This window comes from Pseudophryne corroboree, chromosome 12 (assembly GCF_028390025.1).
Source record: "Pseudophryne corroboree isolate aPseCor3 chromosome 12, aPseCor3.hap2, whole genome shotgun sequence".
Taxonomy (NCBI): domain Eukaryota; kingdom Metazoa; phylum Chordata; class Amphibia; order Anura; family Myobatrachidae; genus Pseudophryne; species Pseudophryne corroboree.
In genome coordinates this window covers 89,673,263-89,698,637 of record NC_086455.1, presented here as the reverse complement: position 1 = coordinate 89,698,637, position 25,375 = coordinate 89,673,263, and the positions used below count along the sequence as shown (strand labels likewise).

The window sequence follows — 25,375 nt, the reverse complement described above, 5'->3', positions numbered from 1 at the left end:
CCAGAGGGACGATCACAGGCCCAGCCATGGATGGGTCCCAGAGCCGCGCCGCCGGCCCCCTTACAGAGCCAGAAGACTGAAGAGGTCCGGAAAATCGGCGGCAGGAGACGTCCTGTCTTCAATAAGGTAGCGCACAGCACCGCAGCTGTGCGCCATTGCTCTCAGCACACTTCACACTCCGGTCACTGAGGGTGCAGGGCGCTGGGGGGGGGGGGGCGCCCTGAGACGCAATAAAAACACCTTATATGGCAAAAAATACATCACATATAGCTCCTGGGCTATATGGATGCATTTAACCCCTGCCAATTTTTCCTTAAAAAAGCGGGAGAAAGGCCGCCGAGAAGGGGGCGGAGCCTATCTCCTCAGCACACTGGCGCCATTTTTCCTCACAGCTCCATTGGAGGGAAGCTCCCTGACTCTCCCCTGCAGTCCTGCACTACAGAAACAGGGTAAAACAAGAGAGGGGGGGCACTAATTTGGCAGATAAATCTATACAGCAGCTATATAAGGGAAAAACACTTATATAAGGTTATCCCTGTATATATATAGCGCTCTGGTGTGTGCTGGCAAACTCTCCCTCTGTCTCCCCAAAGGGCTAGTGGGGTCCTGTCCTCTATCAGAGCATTCCCTGTGTGTGTGCTGTGTGTCGGTACGTTGTGTCGACATGTATGAGGAGGAAAATGGTATGGAGGCGGAGCAATTGCCTGTAATAGTGATGTCACCCCCTAGGGAGTCGACACCTGACTGGATGGTCTTATGGAAGGAATTACGTGATAGTGTCAGCACTTTACAAAAGACTGTTGACGACATGAGACAGCCGGCAAATCAGTTATTACCTGTACAGGCGTCTCAAACACCGTCAGGGGCTCTAAAGCGCCCGTTACCTCAGATGGTCGACACAGACCCAGACACGGACACTGACTCCAGTGTCGACGGTGAGGAAACAAACGTATTTTCCAGTAGGGCCACACGTTACATGATCACGGCAATGACGGAGGTTTTGGACATTTCTGATACTACAAGTACCACAAAAAAGGGTATTATGTGGGGTGTGAAAAAACTACCCGTAGTTTTTCCTGAATCAGATGAATTAAATGAGGTGTGTGATGAAGCGTGGGTTTCCCCCGATAAAAAACTGCTAATTTCTAAAAAATTATTGGCATTATACCCTTTCCCGCCAGAGGTTAGGGCGCGTTGGGAAACACCCCCTAGGGTAGATAAGGCGCTCACACGCTTATCAAAACAAGTGGCGTTACCGTCTCCTGATACGGCCGCCCTCAAGGAACCAGCTGATAGGAAGCTGGAAAATATCCTAAAAAGTATATACACACATACTGGTATTATACTGCGACCAGCAATCGCCTCAGCCTGGATGTGCAGTGCTGGGGTGGCTTGGTCGGATTCCCTGACTGAAAATATTGATACCCTGGACAGGGACAGTATATTATTGACTATAGAGCATTTAAAGGATGCATTTCTATATATGCGAGATGCACAGAGGGATATTTGCACTCTGGCATCAAGAGTAAGTGCGCTGTCCATTTCTGCCAGAAGAGGGTTATGGACGCGACAGTGGTCAGGTGATGCGGATTCCAAACGGCATATGGAAGTATTGCCGTATAAAGGGGAGGAGTTATTTGGGGTCGGTCTATCGGACCTGGTGGCCACGGCAACGGCTGGGAAATCCACCTTTTTACCCCAGGTCACCTCTCAGCAGAAAAAGACACCGTCTTTTCAGGCTCAGTCCTTTCGTCCCCATAAGGGCAAGCGGGCAAAAGGCCACTCATATCTGCCCCGGGGCAGAGGAAGGGGAAAAAGACTGCAGCAGGCAGCCTCTTCCCAGGAACAGAAGCCCTCCCCCGCTTCTGCCAAGTCCTCAGCATGACGCTGGGGCCTTACAAGCGGACTCAGACACGGTGGGGGCCCGTCTCAAGAATTTCAGCGCGCAGTGGGCTCACTCGCAAGTGGACCCCTGGATCCAGCAGGTAGTATCTCAGGGGTACAAATTGGAATTCGAGACGTCTCCCCCTCGCCGGTTCCTGAAGTCTACTTTACCAACGTCTCCCTCCGACAGGGAGGCGGTATTGGAAGCCATTCACAAGCTGTATTCCCAGCAGGTGATAATCAAGGTACCCCTCCTACAACAGGGAAAGGGGTATTATTCCACGCTGTTTGTGGTACCGAAGCCGGACGGCTCGGTGAGACCTATTTTAAATCTGAAATCCTTGAACACTTACATACAAAGGTTCAAATTCAAGATGGAGTCACTCAGAGCAGTGATAGCGAACCTGGAAGAAGGGGACTATATGGTGTCTCTGGACATCAAGGATGCTTACCTCCATGTCCCAATTTGCCCTTCTCACCAAGGGTACCTCAGGTTTGTGGTACAGAACTGTCACTATCAGTTTCAGACGCTGCCGTTTGGATTGTCCACGGCACCCCGGGTCTTTACCAAGGTAATGGCCGAAATGATGATTCTTCTTCGAAGAAAAGGCGTCTTAATTATCCCTTACTTGGACGATCTCCTGATAAGGGCAAGGTCCAGAGAATAGTTAGAGGTCGGAGTAGCACTATCTCAAGTAGTACTACGACAGCACGGGTGGATTCTAAATATTCCAAAATCGCAGCTGATTCCGACGACACGTCTGCTGTTCCTAGGGATGATTCTGGACACAGTCCAGAAAAAGGTGTTTCTCCCGGAGGAGAAAGCCAGGGAGTTATCCGACCTAGTCAGGAACCTCCTAAAACCAGGCCAAGTGTCAGTGCATCAATGCACAAGGGTCCTGGGAAAAATGGTGGCTTCTTACGAAGCGATTCCATTCGGCAGATTCCACGCAAGAACTTTTCAGTGGGATCTGCTGGACAAATGGTCCGGATCGCATCTTCAAATGCATCAGCAGATAACCCTGTCTCCAAGGACAAGGGTGTCTCTCCTGTGGTGGTTACAGAGTGCTCATCTTCTAGAGGGCCGCAGATTCGGCATTCAGGACTGGGTCCTGGTGACCACGGATGCCAGCCTGAGAGGCTGGGGAGCAGTCACACAGGGAAAAAATTTCCAGGGCTTGTGGTCAAGCATGGAAACGTCACTTCACATAAATATCCTGGAACTAAGGGCCATTTACAATGCCCTAAGTCAGACAAGGCCTCTGCTTCAGGGTCAGCCGGTGTTGATCCAGTCGGACAACATCACGGCAGTCGCCCACGTAAACAGACAGGGCGGCACAAGAAGCAGGAGGGCAATGACGGAAGTTGCAAGGATTCTTCGCTGGGCGGAAAATCATGTGATAGCACTGTCAGCAGTGTTCATTCCGGGAGTGGACAACTGGGAAGCAGACTTCCTCAGCAGACACGACCTCCACCCGGGGGAGTGGGAACTTCACCCAGAAGTCTTCCACATGATTGTGAACCGTTGGGAAAAACCAAAGGTGGACATGATGGCGTCCCGCCTCAACAAAAAACTAGACAGATATTGCACCAGGTCAAGGGACCCTCAGGCAATAGCTGTGGACGCTCTGGTAACACCGTGGGTGTACCAGTCAGTGTATGTGTTCCCTCCTCTGCCTCTCATACCCAAGGTACTGAGAATCATAAGAAGGAGAGGAGTAAGGACTATACTCGTGGCTCCGGATTGGCCAAGAAGGACTTGGTACCCGGAACTTCAAGAGATGCTCACGGAAGACCCGTGGCCTCTACCTCTAAGAAAGGACCTGCTCCAGCAGGGACCCTGTCTGTTCCAAGACTTACCGCGGCTGCGTTTGACGGCATGGCGGTTGAACGCCGGATCCTGAAGGAAAAAGGCATTCCGGATGAAGTCATCCCTACCCTGATCAAAGCCAGGAAGGATGTAACTGTGCAACATTATCACCGTATTTGGCGTAAATATGTTGCGTGGTGTGAGGCCAGGAAGGCCCCTACAGAGGAATTTCAACTGGGTCGTTTCCTGCATTTCCTGCAAACAGGTCTGTCTATGGGCCTAAAATTAGGGTCCATTAAGGTTCAAATTTCGGCCCTGTCGATATTCTTCCAAAAAGAACTAGCTTCAGTTCCTGAAGTTCAGACTTTTGTCAAGGGGGTACTGCATATACAGCCTCCTTTTGTGCCTCCAGTGGCACCTTGGGATCTCAATGTAGTTTTGGGGTTCCTAAAATCACATTGGTTTGAACCACTCACCACTGTGGACTTAAAATATCTCACATGGAAAGTGGTAATGCTGTTAGCCCTGGCTTCAGCCAGGCGTGTCTCAGAATTGGCGGCTTTATCCTATAAAAGCCCTTACCTAATTTTTCATACGGACAGGGCAGAATTGAGGACTCGTCCTCAATTTCTCCCTAAGGTGGTTTCAGCGTTTCACTTAAACCAGCCTATTGTGGTACCTGCGGCTACTAGGGACTTGGAGGATTCCAAGTTGCTGGACGTAGTCAGGGCCCTGAAAATATATGTTTCCAGGACGGCTGGAGTCAGAAAATCTGACTCGCTGTTTATCCTGTATGCACCCAACAAGCTGGGTGCTCCTGCTTCTAAGCAGACTATTGCTCGTTGGATTTGTAGTACAATTCAGCTTGCACATTCTGTGGCAGGCCTGCCACAGCCAAAATCTGTAAAAGCCCATTCCACACGGAAAGTGGGCTCATCTTGGGCGGCTGCCCGAGGGGTCTCGGCTTTACAACTTTGCCGAGCAGCTACTTGGTCAGGGGCAAACACGTTTGCTAAATTCTACAAATTTGATACCCTGGCTGAGGAGGACCTGGAGTTCTCTCATTCGGTGCTGCAGAGTCATCCGCACTCTCCCGCCCGTTTGGGAGCTTTGGTATAATCCCCATGGTCCTTTCGGAGTCCCCAGCATCCACTAGGACGTCAGAGAAAATAAGAATTTACTTACCGATAATTCTATTTCTCATAGTCCGTAGTGGATGCTGGGCGCCCATCCCAAGTGCGGATTGTCTGCAATACTTGTACATAGTTATTGTTACAAAAATCGGGTTATTATTGTTGTGAGCCATCTTTTCAGAGGCTCCTCTGTTATCATGCTGTTAACTGGGTTCAGATCACAAGTTGTACGGTGTGATTGGTGTGGCTGGTATGAGTCTTACCCGGGATTCAAAATCCTTCCTTATTGTGTACGCTCGTCCGGGCACAGTATCCTAACTGAGGCTTGGAGGAGGGTCATAGGGGGAGGAGCCAGTGCACACCAGGTAGTCCTAAAGCTTTTACTTTTGTGCCCAGTCTCCTGCGGAGCCGCTATTCCCCATGGTCCTTTCGGAGTCCCCAGCATCCACTACGGACTATGAGAAATAGAATTATCGGTAAGTAAATTCTTATTTTTGCATAGTCTCTCCCTGAATACTTCTTCACTTAAACAAGTATCTAACCACGAATCATTAATGTCATTATCACTATTCACTACTCCCACCGTTCGTTCTTCTCTGGTGAACACTGATGAAAAAATGTATTCAGTATTTCCGCTTTTGGTTCGTCATCATTTATCAATGCTCCAAATTCATCTTTTATTGGACCTATGCTATCTTTTGCTGTTTATGTATTTTCAAAAAAAATGTAGGATTGGTTTTACTCCCTATAGCAATTTGCTTTTCGTTTTCAATTTTATCTGCTCTAATTGCTTTTTTGCATCTTTTATTGCATTCCTTGTAGTACTGGAATGAATCCTCCTTTCCATTAGAATTAATGCTTTGAAAGCACGCTTCTTTTTATCAATTTCTTCCTTGATCTTCTTGTTAATCCACATTGGTTTAAGTTTGATACTCCTACGCTTACTGCCCATGAGAATAAATTTGTGAATTTTGCTATCTAGCAACCCTTTTAAAGCATCCCACATTTCCGAAGTGGTGGTGTTATGAAACAAAACCTCCCAATCAATGTCGTGTAGTGCACATCTCAGCATACTGAAGTTAGCCTTCCTAAAGTGAAATGATTTTGTTGACCCCTTATAGCTATGTTTCCTAAAACTGATGTCGAATGTGATCATATAGTGATCACTGTTACCCAAAGTCTCCCCAACTTTAGTATTCGATATGATGTCCACATTATTAGTAATTACTAGATCCAGAGTAGTTTTACCCCTAGTTGGATCCTCGACTAATTGAGACAAGTAGTGATCCTTTAACATATTAAAGAACCTGTTGCCCCTAGCTTTAACACATAAATCGTTACTCCAATTTATATCAGGATAATTAAAATCCCCAATCACTAGGATGTTCCCCAATCCCGCAGCCCTTTCGATTTGCTGCAAGAGTTGTTCTTCCTCATGTATGCTAATATCTGGCTGTTTGTAGCCCATTCCTATAACTAGTTTTTTTGCATCAATACCCCCACTTGAGATTTCAACCCATAGTGACTCCACTTATCGCCAGTTCCCTCATAAATAACCTCCTTTAAGTATGGTTTAAGACAGGCATGTCCAAACTGCGGCCCTCCAGCTGTTGTGAAACTACATATCCCAGCATGCCCTGCCACAGTTTTGCTGTCAGAGAATGCTAAAGCTGTGTCAGGGCATGCTGGGATGTGTAGTTTCACAACAGCTGGAGGGCCGCAGTTTGGACATGCCTGGTTTAAGAGATGGTTTAACATAGACATACACCTCCTCCTCTTTTGTTAGCCCTGTCCCTCCTGAAAAGAGAATACCCTTCCATGTTTGCAACCCAGTCGTGAGAGTCGTCCCACCATGTTTCTGTAATACCTATAATATCATACTCAGCTCTTGATGCTAACAATTCCAATTCTCCTATTTTACTTGCTAGACTTCTTGCTTTTGCAAGCATACATTTTAGATTAGTGGTACCCTTGCCCGCCTATTTTTTTTAAAGGTATCCCATCATGGTTTACTAAAGCCTCCCTAGAGTTACCCTTGCTGACTGTCCTTTTCGCTCCCTTTCCACCCCCACCATACTTAATATTGCCTACCTTACTCTTCTCTTTTATCAACCCAGTGTTTCGGCCTAAATTCTCCGCCATGACATGTCCTTTCTTTTCGTTTCTGGCCTAAGTCCCTATAATCTTTCTTAAGGACATCCCACCTTCCACTAACTTTGTCATTGGTGCCGACGTGTACCAAGACCGCTGGGTTTTTCCCAGCCCTTCCCAACAATCTATCTACAAGGTCCACGATGTGCCGTACCCGAGCACCCGGGAGACATCAAAACCATACGGCGATCATGATCCCGGTAGCAGATTGCCCTATCTGCCTTCCTGATGCCTACCACCACCATCTGCCTAGGTTCCTCTCTAACTTTCATCCCATCTGAGCCAAAGGGACCACTCCTCCGGTTGCTAGAGGAAACAGTCACCTCCGGCTCCGTCATATCCTCGCTATCATCCGCCGAATCTTCATCCAATCGGGCAAATTTGATAGATCAGAGATGTCGTTACTCCCCCCTCTTATTCTTCCTTCTAACAGGACCCAGCTGGCTACCTGATTATCCTTGTCTACCGATGACCCCACCCGCAAATCCTCCACCGTTCTGTCTATACTTTGCTCGAGATTATGAGTATCCCTCAGTCGCGTAACGGTCTGCTCTAGATCAGTAACCTGGGCTTCCAGGGCAACCGTTCGCACACATCTCATGCATATGTATTTGCACTGGGTCGGCTGCTCCAGGTGCGCAAACATCTTGCATGACACGCACTGAGTGAGATTCTCAATCACGGCCCCTCCCATTTTTGAAAACTCAACTCACTATTACCTTCTGTAGAACAATGCAAAACAATACAAAACTATGCAATACAATATTGACTATGACCTAGCTGTGAAGAGAATCAATATTCACAACACAGCAGAAAGTCAATTCAATCACATACACAATAAAGTAGATAATCAATACTTATCCAAGTGGGCCCTCTCCTGCGTCACGATACTCCTCCTTGCAGTTGCTCCAGCTCTCTGCACCTCCTTCTCACTTGCTGCCACGCACCTGGCTTCCGGCACTGTCTTCGTCCACCTGGCTTCTGGCACCTGCTTCGTCCACCCGGATTTCGGCACCTGCTTCGTCCACTCTGCTCCCGGTACCTGCTTTGTCCACAGTTAGCAGTCCTTACTCACACAGGCTGTTTCTGCAGCAGCACACACTCACCCAGCAGCAGCCCTCACACCCTTTCTCTCCCCTAGCAACACTGTCTCACTCACTCACACCTTGCTACAGCACTCACATTTTTTCTCACCCCCAGCAGCGCCTGCCCACTCACCCAGCAGCAGCAGCCCTCTCTCTTCCTTCTTTCTCACCCACTGAACGTGGTCCTCACACTCTTACTTGCTCACTCACACACTCACTCTCAACTAGCTGCGCTAGCGGCAACGGCCCGGCAGTGATAGGGCCCTCACACTCACACACACTCCCTCACTCCCACACACAGCAGCTCCAACAGCGGCCTCACACACACAGCAGCTCCAAAAGTGGCCTCACACACACACAGCAGCTCCAACAGCGGCCTCACACACACAGCAGCTCCAAAAGTGGCCTCACACACACACAGCAGCTCCAACAGCGGCCTCACACACACAGCAGCTCCAAAAGTGGCCTCACACACACACAGCAGCAGCAGCGATCCCCCTGCTGCCCGCTGCCTGCTCCGCTGTGCTCAGCCCCGACACTCAGCCCGGCACTCGGCCTCCTCCCGCTCGTGCGCGCCTGTTCGTCACTTCCGCTTTCGCTCCGTCTCCAGTGATCAGTACAGTAAGTGTCAATAAGATCTTAAGAGGATTATGTGGAAGCAGCCATTCCTCAAGTTCAATTTTGAAGGCTTAATTAAGGTTCTGAATAAAGCAGATCCTGATTATAGATCTATTATGTGTTTAAATGTTGGGTTAGTACCAACAAAAACACAACCATACATACCGTTTGGTATGAAGGTGTAAGATCCATTAAGCAAAAAATCCCAATAAGGAAAATAATATGGCATCAGCAAATGCCCTTTAAAATTATAATATTTCTAATTAGTGAGTGACTATCACTGAGCAGCTCACGCATAGGGTTCAACAAGAACAGAGATATAAACACATACGTACCAGTTATAGATAATATATTATCTTACTGGTGATCAATAGCTCCACTAGAAAATGTGCACCTTTAAAGTACAGCAGACAACAGAGGTATATTTTATTTTGTTACTTTTCAGAATATTAGATACATTTGATACTGAATATAGTTAGGCTTACATTCTCTGTGCACAATATTAGATGATAAAGAGCATTAACAAAATTTGCCTAATCGCATTCGCAAAAAAAATGCAGAATTATTAGCAATAGTCCAAATGATTTAATATATTGGAACATGCATAACATTATCCACACTGAATCAGAAAGACAAGAGTACAAAGAAATGTATACATATAAAACAAACCAATAATATGCTTTAACAGCGAACAAGGTGGACAAATTGTTTATACTCACAAGCTCCAACATGTGCATGTATCCAGATCACCAGTCAGACTGAATTGACTGGGACATCCACCCAGGTTTAAATACCCTTCTGAGTGTAACATAAGATCCTGGGTTTCTAAAAAGTATTAAGTATAAAAAAAAATAAGTTTAGTGAGTGATATATACTATTTGTTGGACACTTACAACCAGGGTTATTGAGTGTGGAAAGGTAAATTGAATTCTTACCCATAATACCCTGAGAAATATCTCCTCTGTGCGTTCCACCTGATTGATGGGGCGCATACAGGTGAACATCACTGCGCCAACTACATTAGCGTCTACCTGATCACTCCCTGTCACTAACTTGCATCCGCCTCCTGCAGCGGATCTCTATGTGACCACTGTATCACTTCCTGTTTGCGCTCCACTCTGCTGTGGAACGCAAACCCGGAAACACAGCTGGTTTTACCACTTCCACTCTGTGTGGCTGCCGTGTCACTACCTGTTTTGCGTTCTACTCTCTCCGCTGTGGAACGCAAACCCAGAAGCGTGGCCAGGCTCACCGCTTCTACTGCAGCGTACTCATTATAAATACCCCCTCCATCACTGAAGTTGATCCTATACAATACATTGATATAAAATTCGGTTTTAATAATAGAAAATTCATATACTGTATATGAATGATTAATATGAATGTGATTTAATGGTGAGTGTGAATCTTGGTGCACTGATGTGTGTGTGTGTGATAATGAATTCTGTATTAATCATATGTGTATATCTGTATGTATGCATTTTTGTATGCATGTCATTAAAGTGTGTTGACCAGTGAAAAAATGTACTGAATAGCGTGTGTAATGAAAAGTGTCTACATAATTATGCATAGTGATGAATAATGTTAATAATGTTTTAAGTATATAATAGAAAAAAAGGGACTAGATTCCAACCACCTTGTTCGCCGTTCTACAATAAGTCATAACAATAAAAACATAATGTAAAAGATTATTACAATAAATCACAATAACGAGAAAATAGTCCAAATAATTATAAAAAACAAACAATATCAATATTCTCATTCAGACCTTTTGGACAAAGAGTATCTAAAGAATAAATCCAGTATGATTCTTTTTTAGATAAGGCTAAATCCCGATCCCCACCCCTTCCATTAGGTGGTACATGCTTCACAATAGTTACACTGAAGGTTTGCACCTCCCCATTATGTGCCTCCGCGAAATGGCGGGATAAACTATGTGTTTTTAGTCTGTTTGATATTACGCAGATGTTCTTGAATCCTTAATTTAACACATCTTTTACTTTTTCCCACATATACGAGATTGCACTTACAAGTGATCTTATAGATCATATAGTTCGAGTTGCAGTTGGCTAACTCTTTCAGGGTGTATGTACGCCCATTTTCCTGAACAAAGGTGAATTGTTTTCTGTCCAAATGTTTACAACAAATGCATCAACAAATGCAAAGGAAACAACCCTTTTTTCCTATTAATATTTGATTTCCAGAGGTTTGACTTAACTTGCGTGGTATCTGTTGGCTTGGGGCCAGGATACTCTTCAGATTTTTGGCTTTTTTGAAAACTATAACTGGTTTTGGAGGTAGGCTGGGTCCTAACATAGGATCCTTCCTCCGTATAATCCAGTGTTTCTCAAGTATTTTTCGAACTGAAATTTGAATTGTGTAATAAATGGTCTAGTGGTAAATTTCCTGGTTTTCCTTGTTTCCACTGGTTTTATCAACAAGTAATTTCTGTTGCAATTTAAAGCTTTGATAATAGCTTATTTGATTTTATCAGGTTTGTATCCTCTTTCTAAAAAGTGGCTTTTTAATACCTCAGTTTTAGAAAGGAAATCTGTTGTGCTACAATTTCTACAAAGTCTTAGAAACTGAGAATATGGAACACTGTTGATCCAAATTGGATAATGACAACTGGTAGATGGTATAAAGCTGTTGGCGTCAACTTCTTTGAAGAAGGTCATGGTTTTAATCTTCTCCAATGGTTGACTTTCCAAATTTGAGTACAAATAATCAATCACAGAACTGTGAGTCTAAAACATAAATTTTAATTAAATTAATTTGTATGAATGTGATCGATGAATTGGTTGATACTCAAATCGTCACCACGCCAAATGAAAATGAACCCCTTCGGTAAGTTTTTAATTTAAAAACACACCCTGGAGGGGGGGGGGGTTAAATTAAAGTGGTAGAGGTGGGGAAGGAGCAGGGAGGGGCGACTGATGGGCAGGGTGAGTTAATCGCCTGATGATTGTCCACGGGGATCGCCAGCCCCAGCGCTGATTCCCGGCCGCTTTGCAGTGCCTGGGAATCAGCATAATGCATTTTACTGCTAAGCCCACCCCACGGCCAATAGGAGTCCAGGGGGCGGGCTAAACTCCATAATGGAGTATGCTGATTCCCGAGCGCCCTGCACACTGCACGGATGTCCCTGAGATATCAGTAAGTAGTATGCCCGGAAATCTTCCGGGGTTGCCAGCGCTGTCATCGCCGGCAAGCCCGGAAGATTTCCAGCCATGCCACTGAAGTGGTTAGATCATCTATATATCTGCGATAAAAACTGAATATGTTCAGATTCTTGAGAGGTGCCATAAACAAATTGGCCCTCCCATTCTCCCATCAGCTGGTTCACATACGATGGGGAAAATTTAGTCCCCATCGCAATCCCCTGCTGCTGGAGGAAATAGCTCCCGTCAAATTGGAAATGGTTATGATGAAACATATACTGAATACTACTGGTAATGAAAGGAATTTCAGAAGAGGACATTTTAGAATCCGAAGACAGCACTTTATGGACAGCTTTTAATCCATCCTTATGAGGTATGGAAGAATAGAGTGCTTGTACGACTGTTGTCAACCATTTGTCTTCCATAGACCACACATAATCTTGTAATTCCACTAGAGAACACTATGAATCTCTCATATAAGAGCGTTGTTTTGATACGTATGGTTGGAGTTCTAAATCAATGTAATGGGAAAGATTTGTGGTTAGGGAATCAATCCCCGCTATGATAGGTCTCCCTGGAGTACTTGTTTGATTTTTATGTACTTTAGGGAGGTGATAAAATATGGGGATTAACGGGTTTTTAACAAAAAGATAACTTAATTATTGTTCACAAATGATGCCCTGCCTTTTAGCATCATAAAGCAAGTCCCTTAGTTCATCCTGAAAAATTGCAGTGGGATCACTACTAAGTTTAGTATAAGTAATTGGATGATCTAAGATTCTCTATGTGCCTCATGCCAATATTATTCCCTATCAAGCACCACCACGGCATTTTTGATGATGAGATTCTCATCCTTTCTTAGTTCATTTAATGCTTTTTTTCTTGTGTGTTAAGATTAGTATTGTATTTATTCACAGAATGTTTTCATTTTCTCAAAAAACATTTCAAGGTGATTGCCTCTCGATTCGACTGGATAAAACTTGGATGGTGGTGCAACTAGTGTTTTTTTCTTCTCATTGTCTGCTACATTCATAGTGGAGTTCTTAAGGAAATGATGTTGGACTGTTAGATTTCTAACATACTTGTTAAGATATATGAAAAGGACGAACTTATTTGCTTCCTGGTCAGGGGCAAACTTGAAACCTTTGTTAAAAATTGAGACCTGTGATTTGAAAAGTTCTCTATTTGAGAGGTTGATGATGTTGGTCTTTGATTGTCCCAGAGGCGAGACAGTGGTCTTTTTTTCTTTGGGGAGTTTCCTCCCACCTCCTCTCTTGCCTCGTCCTCTTGCAAACCTCTCTTTTTCCCTTGTGGGGAATTTGTATTCCCAACTTCTTCTAAAAAATTATTTTGCCGTGGTTGATTTGGTGAAGGTGACCTCAAAGGATGAAATCTATTTTGATCATGAAATGATGGAAGCCTTTCTCTATATCTACCTTGAAATTATGGGAGCCTATCCCTATATCTACCTTGATGGGAAGGAGTCCTTCTCCTTTGTCTCTGTGGATAAGAGGAATAGTGTACATTTCTTCTTGTCCAATGGCTAACTTGTTGTCAGCCCATCCTACTTGAATGTTCAAAGTGCCTGGGTCTCCCAGACTGTTTGTTATAATGCAATCTATCTGTTTCCTGATTGTATTCTCATCTATAGTTCTGGGAACCTTCAGTCCTACGGAACACTGTATTTGACTAATTAAAAATACGACCGTTCATATAATTTTCTCTATCCCTCAGGAATTTCTTTTGATTCTTACTTATGATTTCATCTTCTACATTATTTAACTTTTTCTGGAGATCACGTACATCTCTCTCTTGTTTTCAAACTTTATTATAATGGATTCTAATTTCTCTAACTCCTCCAGTTTAAAAAGTTCTAATAATTCCATAAGTTTAAGAGAACACTCATTCAAGATTGTATTCACATTTTTTAGAAAGGGTTCATTTTGATTCCCATACGTGGGTGCTTTTATGATTCTCAATCCTCTGGGAACCCTGCCCACTTTGACATATTTCTCTAATGTAGCCACATCATACCAACCTCTAAGTTCTTTTATGGCCAGTTTCTTAATAGAATTTAGATAAGCGTAATGATCTACAGCTTCCTCAACTTTATTATTATTATAATCTGTCTGATCTAGTTTTAAAATAAGGCATACCAGCAGCAGCAAGAGTAACTAAAAGAGATACAAATAGACAAGACAAAAAAATACTCTCAATTTTGCGCCACTGGGGAGCAGCACAAAGGATAGGACCCCTATTAGTCAGGACCTCAGAAAATCACATAAACAACAAAAGATATCCCAGTGCGCTAATAGATATGAAACTGTAAATGCAGTGTATGATGGAGTAATGAACCATCCACCTTGGTAGGCCAGTAATATATTCGATGTACCGGAAGTTTTTTTCCTTTAATGTGTAGCACCCTAGGATGAAAACCCTCTCACCAAGACAAAATCACCCAAGATATAGTGACAATTAATATCAAACAATGATGTTTTATTTGAATAACAATATAAAATATCATATAAAATCACAATACCCAACTAGTCCATATAAATATAGTTGTACTTTAGATGGTATGAATCTCCCCTCACCTTAACAAAGGTGTGAGCTCAAGGTGGAGATTAATTATTGCAATAACACAATGGATACAGATTGGTTAACCCTGCGCGTTTCGTCTCTATGACTTCATCAGGGGTATGAATCTTTTAGGGTGAAAAAAGTAAAAGGGAGACGAACAGGGAGGAGTTAGGAGTGTTTAAATATTTATGATTTTTTTTAAAAAAGTCTGCAATTTTTTAGAACTGAATGCACTTAAGAAGGTACATACCAATAAGATCTTAAGAGGATTATGTGGAAGCAGCCATTCCTCAAGTTCAATTTTGAAGGCTTAATTAAGGTTCTGAATAAAGCAGATCCTGATTATAGATCTACTATGTGTTTAAATGCTGGGTTAGTACCAACAAAAACATAACCATACATACCGTTTGGTATGAAGGTGTAAAATCCATTAAGTAAAAAATCCCAATAAGGAAACTAATATGGCATCGGCAAATGCCCTAAAAACTAATAATATACAGTATCTAAATAGTGAGTGACTATCATTGAGCCGCTCATGCATAGCGTTCAACAAGAACAGAGATATGAACACATAAGTACCAAATATAGATAATATATTCTCTTACTGGTGATCAATAACGCCACTAGAAAATTTGCACCTTTTAAGTACAGCAGACAACAGAGGTATATTTTGTTGTTTTGCATAAAACTTTTGTTACTTTTCAGAATATTAGATACATTTGATACTGAATATAGTTAGGCTTACATTCTCCGTGCATAATATTAGATGTTAAAGAGCATTAACAAAAATGCATAATCACATTCGCAAAAAAAATGCATAATTAGCAATAGTCCAAATGATTTAATATATTGGAACATGCATAACATTATCCACACTGAATCAGAAAGACAAGAGTACAAAGAAATGTATACATATAAAACAAACCAATAATATGCTTTAACAGCGAACAAGGTGGACAAATTGATTATACTCACAAGCTCCAACATGTGCATGTATCCAGATCACCAGTCAGACTGTATTGACTGGGACATCCACCCAGGTTTAAATACCCTTCTGGGTGTGACATCACATCCTGGGTTTTTAAAAGGTATTAAGTATAAAAAAAGCCCCTCAAAAAATAATTGTAATCCCCAAAATATACCTGGGCAATGAATAAGTTTAGTGAGTGATATATACTATTAGTTGTACACTTACAAGCAGGGTTATTGAGTATGGAAAGGTAAATTGAATTTACCCATAATACCCTGAGAAATATCTCCTCTGTGCGTTCCACCTGATTGATGGAGCACATACAGGTGGGCATCTCAGCACCAACTATATTAGCGACTGCCCGATTACTCCCTGTCACTAACTTGCATCCGCCTCCTGCAGCTGATCTCTATGTGACCGCCGTATCACTTCCTGTTTGCGCTCCACTCTGTCTGCTGTGGAACGCAAACCCGGAAGCGCGGCTGGCTTTACCGATTCCACTCTGTGTGGCCGCAGTGTCACTTTCTGTTTGTGTTCCGCTCTCTCCACTGTGGAATGCAAACCTGGAAGCGCGGCCAGGCTCACCGCTTCTACTGCAGCACACACGTTATAAATACCCCCTCCAGCACTGTAGTGGACCTATATAAAATACATTGATAAAAAAATTGGTTTTAATAATGGAAAATTCATATATATGAATAATTTTAATGAATGTGATTTAATGGTGTGTGAATCTTGGTGCACTGATGTGTGTGTGTGATAATGAAGTAATGGTTTTACAGGATAGACTTCAATATGGATATGGACGATCTTCGTGTAGGTGTGGAGAAATACCAGGAATTTTGTTCTATCTGGTGCTCTTGGCTTGAGTTCAATCATCTGCGGCTAATACTGCAGCATTGGCTTAAAATCTAGGCACAATAGGTATACTATTCTCCCGCCCCACCTCCCCTTTTTCCTTCCCCTTCTGTATCGTTTTGTCTTTTTCTTGGTTCACGTGTGTTGGTTTTTGTTGTTGGTTTTTTTTCTTCATTTTGTTTTCTATGTCGCTTGAGTGCACACTTTATATCTAGCTGTACACCATTACTTTGATCTAGCATCTGAAGGTTTGTACTTGTTTTGGATGGCATTTTGCTGATAATAGGTTTTTGTCTGATGTTAATTTTCTGTTTGTTTTAAAACGCAATAAACATACATTACAAAAAAGTGCAGTTCTGGAAATGAAATAAATATGACATTCTGCCTGAGCTATAACTTAATAAAAATATTTACACCCATAGTTCCCCTAAGTAACAAAAACATTTCTCAATACTGTGTAACAATTTGTCTATGTGACACTCCTATCACAATGAACATGGACATGGCAGGTTATCTCAGTACCAGAAGCCGCAGAAACGTCAATGGATGTGCGTTCTGTGTAGATGGCATATTTTAATAGCTTTCTCATGTAAAATTATATTCCAGGGCTTTCCAATCTTGTGAAGCTCCGGCATCTCAGCATTAACAACAATCATCTTACCAGCTTTGACAGGGAGGTTATTGAAAATCTGGTTCATCTTCATTACCTCTCTGCTGAGGACAATAACATCACCTCGCTTGCAGGATTGCAGAAAGCACACCCAATCATAGAACTGTATCTGAGCAATAACCAGATAACTAACAACCAAGAAATGTACCACCTTAAGGTAAAGTAAACTTTATATGCAGTTCCTTTGTGTTTGTGCAGTAAAAACTGTTGACGTCTTCTGCAGGAACGGAGATTCTGTTTTTATATTCTTATTCCCTTGGTTATCTGATACATTTTCTACCATTTATTTAATTTATTAACAATTTCTTAAACAGCACAACAAATTCCATTGCGCTTTACAAGTGGAGACAGCAGTGATAAAACAAAACTGGGTAATAACAGACAGTCATAGAAGTAGGAAGGCCCTGCTCGCAGGCTTACAATCTATAAGGAAATCGGCATTGATACACAACAGGGGAAGGTGTTATTAATTGCAAAATTGTCTACCAGATTGCAAATGTTCTTGGTGGGCTGTATTATATGGCCACATAGTATTCTTGGCCTGGGTCAGGAGGATGGGAAAGTGAAGAAAGAGAAAACATGAGGATATGTGTGGACTGTACAGTGGGGATGCAGTTGGATATTAAAGTTTATTAAGGTTATGTGGGCGATTTCGGAATTTGATAAGCTTGCCTGAGTATTCAGGGAACGCTTGAAGATTTGGAGACTAGAGGAAAGTCTTATTGTGCATTGGAGTGCATTCCACAGTGTGGGTGCAGCCCAAAGAAAGTCTTGCAGTCATAAATGGGAGAAAATAATGAGTGTGGATGAGAGACGTAGATCTTGTGAAGATATTTTGTTATTTTGAGATAAGCGAAGAGATATACGTTGGTGTAGTTTTGTTAACCACTTAACTGGCACGGTCAGATTTCATGTGACTGCGCCGTCCCACCCTGTCCCCCCGTTTTCGGTGAGGAGATCCATTCTGCAGATGTGCATAATATAATGTTTAAATATTTAGAAAAATACTTTTTAAACTTTATCAAATAAAATAAATTTAAAAAAACAATGTTATTAACAGTTTTGAAGGGAAAAACCGTCAGTTAAGTGGTTTTAAAGGCCTTGTGTGCAACTAAAAGTGTTTTATATTGAATGTGGTAAAATACAGGTAACCAATGGAGGCACTGACAGAGTTGATCCACAGACAATGAAAGTCTAGCGGGAAGATTAGCCTTGCAGCTGCACTTAGAATGGGTTGTAGTAGTGAGTGTCTCTTTTTGTTAAGACCAGTAAGAAGACTATTGCAATAATCAATGCAGAAGGTAATGAGAGCATGGATTAGAGTTTTTGCAGAGTCTTGTGTAAATTATGGTCGGATTTTTTATATGTTTTTTAGGTGCATGTAACATGATTATGAGACAGATTGAATGTGGTGAACAAAGGACAGTCTAGAGTCAATCATGACACCTAGGCAGTGAGCTTGTAGGATTGATTGTCGAGTTCTCAACCATGATAGAGATATCAGGGTGGTAACTACTGTTGGTCGGTGGTAATATAATTAATTCTGTTTTGGAAATATTAAGTTGAGGTGGTGAGATGACATCTAAGATGAAATGGCAGAAAGGCATTCAGTGACACGGACCAAAACAGATGGTGACACATCTGGGCAGGATTGGTAGATTTGGGTATCACCCATGTACAGATGATACTGAAATCCAAAAGAGCTGATTACTTTGCCAAGAGATGTGATATAAATTGAGAAAAGCAGAGGACCTAATATTGAGCCTTGTGGTACTCCAAATGATGGAGGTAGCAAAGTGGAGATGGATTTAGAGAAACGGACACTGAAAGAGTTGTTAGATAGGTAGGATGAGAACCAAGAAAGAGCTGTTTCCTGAAGACCTAGGGATTATAGTGTTTGCATGAGAAGAGAGTGGTCAACAGTGTTAAAAGCAGCAGAGAGATCTAGAAGAATAAGAAGCGAGTAATGACCTTTAGACTTAGCAGTGACCAGCTTATTCACTACTTTAGTCAGTGCTGTCTCATTGTAGTGTTGGGATGGAAAGCTTGACTGAAGTCCAGTAAGGTGTGGAAGTTAAGAAAGTGTGCTAGGAGAGTGTGGACAATCCTCTCAAGTAGCTTGGAGGGGCATGGGAGTTAAGAGATGGGATGGTAGTTTGACCGAGAGTCAGGGTCTGAAGTTTTTTTTTTTTTTTTTTCAGAATGGGAGTAATCACTGCATGCCTGTATAGTAAAGGAAAGATACCAGTAGAAAGAGAGAAATTACAGATTTTAGGTAAGGTTCGAATAAGCACAGGAAACGCAACTGTTCTTATTTGTGATGGTATAAGATGAAGAGGAGAGTTAGTAGATTAGGAGAGTGAGAAGAGCATTGATACTTCATCTTCATTTGTGGGATCTAATGAAGAGAAGGTGCCAGAAGGTTCAGGTAGGGAATTGAGCAGATCACTGACTCAGGAAGAGCATACCATTTCATCTTGGATCTTATCAATCTTGTTCTTGAAGTAGGAAGCAAGATCTTGCTCTATATTGATAGTGACTGGTGGTTTGAATGAGGGAGGGTTGGGAAATGAATTAAATGTATTAAAAAGTCGCTTAGGGGTTAGAGACTTGAGAAGAGTTGAGCATTTGGAAATATGTTCGTTTGGCAGTGTCCAAGGCATTATAATAGGAGTCGTAAGATGCTTAGAGTTAGATTTACACCAGTGCCGCTCAACTTTACGTGAATGTTTTGTAGGTGTCTTGTTAATTTAGAGTGCCACGGTAGGCTTACAGGGAGTGTGATGGGTAGCTGGAGCCAATTCATCAAGGGCTATTTCTAGAGTATGGTTCAGGTGTGATACAGCCAGCTCAGGAGACGTGAATGCAGAAATAGGTGAGAGCAGTTGTTGCAGAGAGGTGGAAAGTTCTTGAAAATTAATTGTGTTAATCTTTCTGTGGGTTTGAGGAAAATTGGGGGACTTCAGTGACAATGAGTTTGAAGTAATGGAGGAGAGCATGCAGGTGATAAGGTTGTGATCCGAGAGATGGAAAGGACTGTTACTGAATTCAGAAATAGAGTAGTTTGGAGGCATGAGCACTAGATTTCAGACTATCAATTGTAATTTTAAAATCGCCCATGATGATGGTGGAGATGTCAGAGGATAGTAAGTAAGGGAGCCAGGCAGAAAAATCTTCCAGGAATTGTATTGTTTGCCCATATGGGCAATAGATAGCTGCAACACGCAGAGAAAAAGGAGTGTAAATCCTGATAGAATGAACTTCCAATGATGTGAATGATGAAACCTGTAGTAGAACTGTTTGCGTGAAGGATTTGGATAGTAATATTCCCACCCCCATCTCCTTTATTGTTGCCAGGCCTGGAGGTGTGTGTAAAGTGGAGACCACTGTGTGACAGTGCTGCAGTGGAGGCCGTGTCTGATTGTGAGAGCCATGTTTCTGTTATAGCCAGCAGGTTGAAGTTATTAGATAAGATGTCATGAATGGATGTTTATTTGTTACAAACAGAACATGCATTCCATAAAGCACATTTTAGTGATTTTGGAGGGTGATGGGAGATGTGTTTGAGGTTTGCAGGATTTATATACTGCTGTGAATCAGCTAAATATGAGTGGGGCAAGTGGCTGGGGCCCAGATTTGGTGAAATTTCACCAGCTAATAAAAGCCGGAGAAAAAGATAAGTATAGTTGTGGGAGGTTTGTGAATGTTTTTTTGTGGTGAGAGGTGAATGTTATTGTCAATACATAAAGATAAGTAAAAAGCGCTTGAGTGTTAAGAGGTGGATAATTGAGGGGGCAATATGTACAGAGGGGTGAGTTGCAGGGAGAATGAAGGGTGTAATTGCTTTGGAGAAAAAAACATGGAGTGCAATAAAGAAAAGCAATTTGTGGTACATGGTATGTTTTGAAATAAAACTAAAGTTATTTAGACTCGGAGCGTAATGAAGTTGCAATTATTAAATGAAAATTACAATCAATTGCTATGTACAATCGTGGGATTTGGTACAGGGGTAGTCAAACTGTGGCAGTGTAGATGCTGTGGATCTACACTTCACAACATGCCTGGTCACAGTTTTTCTGTTAAGGTATGCTAAAACTGTGGCAGGGCATACTGGGATGTATAGTTCCACAGTATGGGTATGCCACAGGTCGCATAACCGTACCTTGTTACATAGTTTGTGTACTGGATAAAACATAATACTTTGAATCTTTATTGATCTTCAGTTAATAACATATTTGGAGAACTTCCGAGAAGTGCATATTATATACACTAAACTTTAAATAGAAATAGTGAAAGGGAAATATTACAGTAGGTTTTGTTCCTTCTTTTTTTTCATGCCTGTAGATCAGTGTTTCCCAAACTCAATTCTCAAAGCATAGACAGTTTAAGAGAGGAAGGAACCCATGTACAGTATCAATGGTGGCCTACACGGCCCACCCCCTTTCTTCTTCCACACACTCTCACCGGCACACCATGCCGGTGTGAACTTTGAGAAAATGCCACCCACTCCATTTTCCCTGTTATTATAACAGCATCTAACTGTCCCTAACTTACCCATGGGGATTCCTCAGCCGTTGGTATCGCTATGAGGGCTGTCCGTGGCCGGCTTTGTGAGTTGCGGCTCTCACCGCTGCGTCCAGCGGGAGAGAGATGTTGTAGAAAAGCCGGAAATTGCAACGTCAGTTCGGGTCCGCCAAGCGGCGTAGATGTTCTTCTCTGTAATACCACTTGTCCACCAACGCGTTTCGTGCTGTTCAGAGCACTTTTTCAAGGTGGTTATATAGTTTAAAAGTCATTTATTTATACTAAAACTTTATTGTTCACATTTGGAAAAAAATGGAACTCCCGGGACTTCCTGTCCGGAAGTGACATAAAAAATTGCGGGAAGCACATGGTAAAACAAGAAATAGAAGTGCTCCATTTTTAATTAATTAAAATGTGAAGATTTGAAAGTTAAATATGTTTGAAACAGGTACCTGTTTCAAACATATTTAACTTTCAAATCTTCAAATTTTAATTAATTAAAAATGGAGCACTTCTATTTCTTGTTTTACCATGTGCTTCCCGCAATTTTTTATATCACTTCCGGACAGGAAGTCCCGGGAGTTCCATTTTTTTCCAAATGTGAACAATAAAGTTTTAGTATAAATAAATGACTTTTAAACTATATAACCACCTTGAAAAAGTGCTCTGAACAGCACGAAACGCGTTGGTGGACAAGTGGTATTACAGAAAAGAACATCTACGCCGCTTGGCGGACCCGAACTGACGTCGCAATTTCCGGCTTTTCTACAACATCTCTCTCCCGCTGGACGCAGCGGTGAGAGCCGCGACTCACAAAGCCGGCCACCGACAGCCCTCATAACGATACCAACGGCTGAGGAATCCCCGTAGGTAAGTTAGGGACAGTTAGATTCCGGACTTTTACATCTATATCTGGATACCACCAACCTAACCATTTCTCAAAAGAGCTGTAAACAGAAGTTTTTAAGTATTAATCATTACACTTTTTTTCCAGGTGCCACACTCACTTTCCACACGTATATTTTAGCGCTCGTTTTTTAACCTACAATCATCATTCTTATCTGAGCTGCTTTTACATAAGCGCAGACAACATTTTTTATTGATTATAGCAGCATCGGCAGAGAGGTTGGTTGGTCAGGCACTGCTTTGGCATAATAAATCATATTTGTTAAAATTGACAGGGCCCTAGATACCTCACAAGTGTATGTGCATTGTAAGGACATGGATTAGTTAATATGGGGGCTTGCAGTGGGTAGTAATTGCTGTGATATGGAAAACTGTGTGTGTGGTGTGCGTTGATTATTAGTAGCTGAAATTGTCTGGCAGTATTTAACATACTGTCAGTATTATTATGTGATTATGAGCCTTTGTCTAATTTTTTCCCTACTAGGGTCTAAACAACCTTGTGATTTTAGACTTGTCCAGTAATTCGCTATCACTGAAACATGACAACTACCGACTGTTTGTTATTTTCCATCTGTCATCTCTAAAAGCTCTGGATGGATCTGCAGTGGTAAGTACTACTAAACATAGTGCATCTAAGCACATTTGGGCTGATGCAAAGTTGTTTGCAATATGGCCATAAATGTATTTTAAAAAGTACACTCGAATATAATATACTTCTGCCCATATGCAGAGATACTTCCACCAATGCATTGGCAGAATGTGCACCTGTTGTCAACAAGTCATCATAGTAACAGTTACTGAGGTTGAAAAAAGACAAAATGTACATTGTGTTCAACCTGTATTAGAATTCTTACACTAATCTGCATGTAACTATAGTTTAACTATAATGACCCAGATGTAGTTATATTTTTAAGTCTAAATAACAACTATAATTCATGCTTTTTCTAAAATTCTCTTCCTTTAAATGCTATATCCTCGGATATTTCTTTCAGCTAGGAATTTATATAATCCATTTTTAAACATATTGACGGAGCCCACCATTACTACCTTCTCTGGCAGAGAATTCAACATTTTTGCTGCCCTTACTGCGAAGAACCCTTTCGTTCATTGGGTATGAAATGTTCTCTCCTCTGACCTCAGAGGGTGTCTTGTGTAGAGATTTTTCGATAAACAAATCGTCTGATAGATCCTTGTATTGTCCCTTTTTATATTTGTAAATATTAAGAATGTTCCCTCTCAGCCGCATCTTTTCGAGTGTAAACCTATCTAACCTAGTAAGCCTTTTCCCATAATCCAGTGTCTCTAACCCCTTGATCAGTTTGGTGGCTTGCCTCTGAACCCTTTCAAATTCCAAAATATCTTATCTTATAGTGCGGTGCCCAGAACAGTACACAATATTCAAGGTGTGGCTGTACCAATGATTTATACAGTGGCAGGATTACACTCTCATCCCTTGTCTCAATTCCCCATTTTATGCATGCTAACACCTTATTTGCTTTTGTTGCTGCACTTTGACATTGGGAACTGCTACTAAGTCTATTAGCAATGAGCACCCCCAAATCTTTTTCAACTACCGTTTCCCCTACATTTCCCTCATTTAATTTATAGGCTGCCCGATTGTTCTTAGTCCCGAGGTGCATAAGTTTACATTTTTCTAAATTAAACCTCATTCTCCATTTGTCTGCCCAAGCCTCCAGTTTAATTAAGTTGTTCTGTAGAGACTCATCATCCTTGTCTGAATTAATTACTCTACACAGTTTAGTATCATCTGCGAAAATTTACACTGTGCTTTCCAGACCCACTTCTAGGTCATTAATACATATGTTAAACAGTAGTGGTCCGAGTACTGATCCTTGCGGTATTCCACTGAGCACTGAGGCCCAGTCAGAAAATATCCCATTAACCACCACTCACTATTCCCTGTCATCCAACCAATTACTTACTCAAGTACAGATAGTGTTTCCTAAACCAAGCTCGCTCAATTTGAAAATCAGTCTCATATATGGCACTATGTCAAAGGCTTTAGCAAAATCTAAATAGACCACGTCCACTGCTTTACCCTGATCAATATTATTGCTCACTTTCCCATAGATGCAAGTTAGTTTGACATGACCTGTCCCTCACAAAGCCATGCAGATTCCTATTAATAACCTTGGAGGTTTCCAAGTACTCTTGTATGCTATCCCTTATTATACCTTCCAGTAATTTCCCCACTATAGATGTCAAACTTACCAGTCTATAGTTACCGGATAATCAGACTACCTCTGCTATACGCCAGTCCTTCGGTATCATTCCTGATGTAATCGAATCATAGAAAAAAGGCCTTGCTAGTTCAGAGTTAAGCTCCATAAGAACCCTTGGGTGAAGTCCATCCGGACCAGGAGATTTAATTTATCTTAATTTTACTAAGTCTCTCACGGCCTATTTCCTAATTTAACCAAGTACTTAGCAATGGGACGTTATCACTACTCCCACCAACAGGTCCTCTCTAATGAACACTGATGAAAAAAAATGTGTTCAATAATTCTGCTTTATCTTTGTCATAATTAATCAAGACACCCGACTCACCCTTTAATGGTCCTATATTCTCTTTTTAACCTTTTAACGTTTATATTCTTAAAAAACTTTTTAGGGTTTGTTTTACTCTCCTTGGAGATTTGTTTTTCGTTTTCTATTTTAGCTGCTCAGATTTATTTTTTGCATTTTTTGTTGCATTCCATATAGTACTGGAATGACCTCACCTTCCTGACAGATTTAAATGCTTTGAAAGCACGCCTCTTTTTATCCATTTGTTCCTTAGCCTTCATGTTAAGCCACATCGGTTTGAATTTAATACTCCTGCATTTGCTGCCCTTGGGAATGAACATATGAGTGTACTTATCGAGCAAAATTTTAAAAGCATCCCACATTTCAGCCGTATTCTTACCATGAAACAAAATTTCCCAATCAATGTCCTCTATTGCTCGTTTCAGCATGTTGAAATTGGCTTTTCTAAAGTTAAAAGTCTTATTTGGACACTTAGTGT

The 25,375-nt window shown here is 41.9% G+C and overlaps 1 protein-coding gene across 7 annotated transcripts in view; it reads left to right on the top strand.

Annotated features, from left to right (window-relative positions):
* Positions 1-25,375, top strand: part of LRRC9 (leucine rich repeat containing 9) — a 667,090-nt gene that overhangs the window by 526,900 nt on the left and 114,815 nt on the right. For all 7 annotated transcript variants that reach the window (XM_063947768.1, XM_063947765.1, XM_063947766.1 and 4 more), the window contains 2 exons: positions 16,857-17,077; positions 22,835-22,957. In XM_063947768.1, coding sequence (XP_063803838.1) covers positions 16,857-17,077; positions 22,835-22,957 — 344 coding nt within the window. The remainder of the gene's footprint in view (positions 1-16,856; positions 17,078-22,834; positions 22,958-25,375) is intronic.